The sequence below is a fragment of the Oryx dammah genome, unplaced genomic scaffold (assembly GCF_014754425.2).
Source record: "Oryx dammah isolate SB20612 unplaced genomic scaffold, SCBI_Odam_1.1 HiC_scaffold_23, whole genome shotgun sequence".
Taxonomy (NCBI): domain Eukaryota; kingdom Metazoa; phylum Chordata; class Mammalia; order Artiodactyla; family Bovidae; genus Oryx; species Oryx dammah.
This window is the reverse complement of record NW_024070207.1, coordinates 84,259,920-84,265,210: the sequence shown is the minus strand read 5'-3', so window position 1 is coordinate 84,265,210 and position 5,291 is coordinate 84,259,920. Positions and strand designations below refer to the sequence as shown.

Sequence of the window (5,291 nt, the reverse complement as noted above, 5' to 3'; positions counted from 1 at the left end):
ACTTAGACAGGTCATTTTCGGAAAAGTAGTGTCTCTGCTTTTTAATATGCTGACTAGGTTGGTCATAGCTTTTCTTCCAAGGAGCAAGCGCCTTTCAATTTCATGGCTGCAGTCACCACCTGCAGTGATTTTGGAGCCCTATAAAATAAAGACTGTCACTGTTTCCCTAGTTTCCCTAACTATTTGCCATGAAGTGATGGGACCAGATCCTATGATCTTATTTTTCTGAATATTGAGATTTTTTGAATATTTCAATTTTGATTTTATGCATGCTTTTTCATGCTCCCTCTTTTGCCATCATCAAGAGACCCTTTGGTTCTTTGCTTTCTGCCATAAGGGTGGTGTCATCTGCATATTGGAGGGTATTGATAACTCTCCCGGCAGTCTTGTGCCCAGCTTGCGCTACATCTAGCCTGACAATTTGCATGGTGTAGTCTGTATATGAGTTAAATAGGCATAGTGACAATATACAGCCTTGATGTACACCTTTGCCAATGTTGAGCTGGTCTGTTCTTCCATGCCAGGTTCTAACTGTTGCTTCTTGACCTGCATACAGGTTTCTCGTGAGGCAGGTGAGCTGGTGTGCTATTCCTGTCTCTTTAAGAATTGTCCACAGTTTGATGTGATCCACACAGTCAAAAGCTTTAGTGTAGTCAATGAAATGGAAGTAGAGGTTTTCCTGGAATTTTTCTCAATCCTGGAGCAGTTGGGAATCAGCAGAATGGTCTTGCTGCCAGTTAAATATAATCACCCCTAGTTACGCATGAATAACTCTGTGACAAGCCTCTGTACCCTTCAGGTCTCCCCTGCTCCACCCTCAGACAGCAATCACCAGGTCAACGTTTGTTAATGGATATACTGTTAGGAACCTTTTTGAGCAGGGAAATTTCAAGAATCCTTAGTCTGGCCCTTTATGTCCTCCATTCCCACATAGTGAAGCCTCCAGGGCCAGGCTGACCCATCTAACTGCAGCCTTCTGATACATACACTTCACTCAGCAGGGAAAAGCCTATGAACCCAACCCTGTACCTACAGATGATATTTCCCTGCCCCGTATCCATGTCTGTTTCTTGGCATAAAGAGACATCCTGGATGGACCTGAGTTCATGCCTAATCAGAGGAGGTTTAGTCTCACATCAAGTCTTCCTCTGTTCTCACTTGGTGCTGTGTGTCACTATAAATTTGTATGCTTGGTGATTTGGGGGGCCCTCTGCCAATCTTTGAATGCATCAGTTGGTATCCTGGGAAGTGCGCTGGGCTAGGAGTCTGAATGGACAACTTCTACTCTATGTTGACATGACTTAATCAAATAGGAGATTGGCGGTGACAGCTAGGTAGAATTGTAAATTCAAGTGTCTTCCTCACCTGTGTTTCCTCTCACATCTTGTGCTAATCCCCCCAGAGCACTCACTGGATGGTGTAGCCACCGTCAGATTTCTCGGAGCATTCTCTCCACTAGGTTGTGGGCTCCTTGAGATAAGGGGCGATCTTCTTCCTTGTGATGTGATTCCCAGAGCCTGGCAGAGTGCCTGGCACAGGAGGGCACTCAAATGTTCTCTGAATGAAGGATCTTTACTGTTTCTGTGTGAATGGATTTGGATATATAAACATAATGAGTGATAGAATACTCAATCTCCAAATACATTAGGTGAGCTTTTATTTTGGTATAAAATGCCTCCGCATGTAAAGGAGAAATGTATTTGGATCTTGCTACATATAATGCAATTTCTTTAATCTGTAACATGAGGTTTTAAAGACCTCTGTTGGTTTTAAGTATCTATGGCTCATCTCCCCCACCTCCAAACCAAACTGCCGCCTCCTACCCATCAACTCATGCTCAAGTAAAGACCAGGATAGGAATGACACTTCCAATCAGAGCTTCTCTGTTCTCCCAGCTTATTGCTCTAATTCCAGGGTAGGGGAAGAGGATGGAAATGACTATCAGGATACATCTTTCTTCATGCATTGTTCCCCTTTAGAACACCCTGAGATGTTCAACCTGTTAAATCCAGAATTAGACTTAAATTCATGGCTTGTGGAGAGATCAATATGTATGACCTTTGCTAAAACTCATTCTAAAAGTAAATTAATCAATAAATAAAGACTGTAAGGACTGTCAATACAATTTGGGGCTCGTAGGCTTTAAAAAAATTTCGGAGAACAGTGATAAGAGATAAAGGAAACATGAAATGTTTTATTGTGAGACTATTAGACAGGTGAGCAATGTGACATCATCTCCAGTTTCAGATAATCCCCATTTTTTTTTTGGTTTAAAATAAGACAGAATTTTTTAACAAAACTTCACGTAATTCACCTGGAGATGCAGAATAATAGGTGTGGTCCTGGTCAGGCCATCAAAGATATAGGTTCAGAAGTGTGTGTTTCTGTGCCTGTCTGTGTGTGTGTCTGTGTGTGTGTGCGTAGTGAAACTACCAAAACAGATGGTATGAGGGAATTTTAATTATATAAACCTTGCAATTTATCTTCTCACCATGCATAAGGGTATGTATCTTTACCAGGGCCCAAATCTAACAATCTGTGTGCATGTTTGGACTGAGCTCCTCAAGAGGACATCACCTGTAGCCCAGGGCAGGGAGTCCCTGGGACCCGCACAGAGCTGTGACTAGGCCTGGGCGGCAGAGGGTGAAACTATGACCCAGGGGTTCTCCTCCTAAGGGGCGTCGTTCTTCTTGGCTACAGAGACAGAAGTAGGTGTTTCAGTGGAGCTCTTCTTGATCTTGCCCTCTCCTCGTTCATAATTCTGTCCCTGGGCGCCAGGCACTTGCTGCTGGTGGTGGCGCGGGGTTTTGGGACAGCAGGATCCATAGCATGGAGGGCGCCTTTGTGGCGGATTGTTGCTGGCTTCTTGCCCACTTTCGCTGTGCTCTGCCTCCAGCTCCTGTGAAATGTCTGGTGCGCTTCTTGGACCAGAAGTGGTGCCTCAGCCCCTAGGGCGACTGGGAGACTCAGCTGTGGCCCTGACCGCACCGAGGATGCCCCTCCTGCCTTGCGGTGGGGGCGGACCCGGGGTCTGGTTGGATGAGGTGCTGCTGTGGTAGCCAGGATCTATGGGTGGCGGGTCACAGGCCTCGCGGGAGGGTGGGAAACGCCTCAGTCGTTGATCTTGGGAGCGACCAGGCAGAGGGCGTCTGAGGCGCTGGGCCACAGTGAAGCCTTCGCCACTGCCCTCGCTTTCATCAGCATCTCCCTCTGTGCTCTTGGGACGTCGCAGTGGCAACTCACGGCAGTGGATGCTGAAGTCCTGGCAGATGCGGGTGAGGTGGGCAGTGTAGCAGCTTCCCTTCAGTGGCGCACCTGCAGGCCCGGTCACGTTAACAGCCTCAGTGCCCCGCTGGCCCTGCACCGCGTAGAACTCCAACATCTCACCGTCGTCCATGCTGCCTCGGAACTTGCAGGGGTTTCTTCCGGTGATGGCCATATGGGGAACAAACACATCTTCCTGGGTATCGTGCCTGCTGATGAAGCCGTACCCTTTCTTCTCCTTAAACCACACGACAGAGCCTAGGACCCTCTTAGCAATGACCTTGCTAGGCGCCTTTGCCTTGGCGCCCCTGGTGGTGGCCTTGGGGATCCCATCCCCGCTGAGGTGGCCTGGGTCTAGGGCTACTAGGTTCTGGTCTCTACCTCCCAAGGATGCCAGGGGTTTCCACGCGGCATGAGGACAGCAGGAAACGGCCACGTCCGTGAGGGTGGACTCTCCCGCCTCACTCATCAGGTCATCCTTGCTCTCGTTTCTCCGAGAATCAGAGGGAAATTTGTCCTTCTGTGGTTGGAAGGGTGGGAGGGAGCTCGGGCTGGAGGCGGGAGCTTTTCTCTGGAAGGTTTGTGGGTTAGGGCCAAGGGCTCTCTGGATTTAGTCCGAGAGTCTTGGAGTGGCCTGTGGCGTCTCCTGGGACAACGGCGCCGCTGACCAAACAATGGCTGCCATGGTGATGGTGAGCTCTCGATGGGTGGGGGCTGGGAGGTTTCCTGAGAGTAGCTTGAGCCGGGCGGAGGGAAGGGGGGCAGATACACTCTCCCCCTGCCTCATGCCACCACATCATAGTACCTCCTGCTTCATGGTAGAGAAGGAGGCACGCTTGAAGCTCTAGGAAAGGGCCTTGAGCACCCTCTTGCTTTTTTGAGTGGATGTGAGGAGTGGACCCACTTTCCACCCCTCTTCCTTGCTTGGGGAGATTCACAGCCTTCTAAGGACACTTGCTCAATATTCGCTCACTAATCTCTGGTCCTCTTCCAACCCCTGAGGAGCCCATTGTGTGGGTCAGGCACTTTGTGTCACTTGAGGCAAGGTGAGAGCCGCGTGATCTGAAGACCAATCAAAGAAACCTGCTGTGAGTTTTGCCTGTTTGTTTTGTTTTTCTTTCCCTTCTATAGGCTGCCAAACCTAGAATGCTAGTGCCGAGAGGACCCTGAGGTAGTCCGTGTTTATCCAGGCTAGTGTTACGATTGTGTTGACCTAAAACTAATAGACTGCCAGCGATTGGTCCACCATAAAAGAGTTTACACTAGATAAACAGAGAATTGCAATTCAGTGTCTACAACCATGCTGAGCTACACGCAAGCTTCCCTAACATGGAGAAGATAATTCTTTCTTTGAAAGAATGGGTAGGTTAGGAAGGCTGCACTAAGCAAAGTGTCCATGGGAGACTGAGGCTTTGAAGTATGGTGGGCTCTTCATTCACTGAGTCCTGACAGTCTCTATTTGGCTGAGCTCCTAGCACACAAGAAGAGGAAGGCTTTCTTCTTCATGCTGTGCTCTGCTCTCATGTCTGAGAGCCCTCCCTTCTGGCTTCCAACTCTATCTTAATGGAAGTGTCTCTTTAGTAATTTTTACCCTTCTCCCCTTTGACCAAAATCTTTCTCTAAAATCATCACTGATCAAAAGTTAGATTTTTTTCAGTTTCAGCAGCTTGCTGCCAACCCCTGCCCACCCTCCTTCCCCTCCTGCCACCACCCCCACATCTTGCCCACACCCGCATGCCGGGAAAGACCTCTCCTGGGCATAGCATCCCATGTTAGAGTGAAAGTCAATAATTTGGAAGCGTATTGAATTCACTCTAGAGTAAAAGGAGGGGCCAGATGGAGACCTCTCAGGCACTTTTTCTCTAAAGTTCATGTTTACAATATCATAGACACTGGAGATCACCTGAAACATCATGCCCCCATCAGACGTTTGGCAGACAAACTTTTAAGAGACGCCCTCCAGCATCCTTTCAATGGTCATTCAACAGCTAGTTGCAGTTTTGGTGCTCTCTCAGGAGGAGAGGAGC

The 5,291-nt window shown here is 48.5% G+C and overlaps 1 protein-coding gene across 1 annotated transcript; it reads right to left on the bottom strand.

Annotated features, from left to right (window-relative positions):
- Positions 1-2,941: 2,941 nt before the first annotated feature.
- On the bottom strand, positions 2,942-3,733 carry LOC120881644 (Y-box-binding protein 1-like). The gene has a single exon (XM_040265327.1). The coding sequence runs from the start codon at positions 3,731-3,733 to the stop codon at positions 2,942-2,944; it is 792 nt and encodes a 263-aa protein (XP_040121261.1).
- Between the last annotated feature and the right edge of the window lie 1,558 nt (positions 3,734-5,291).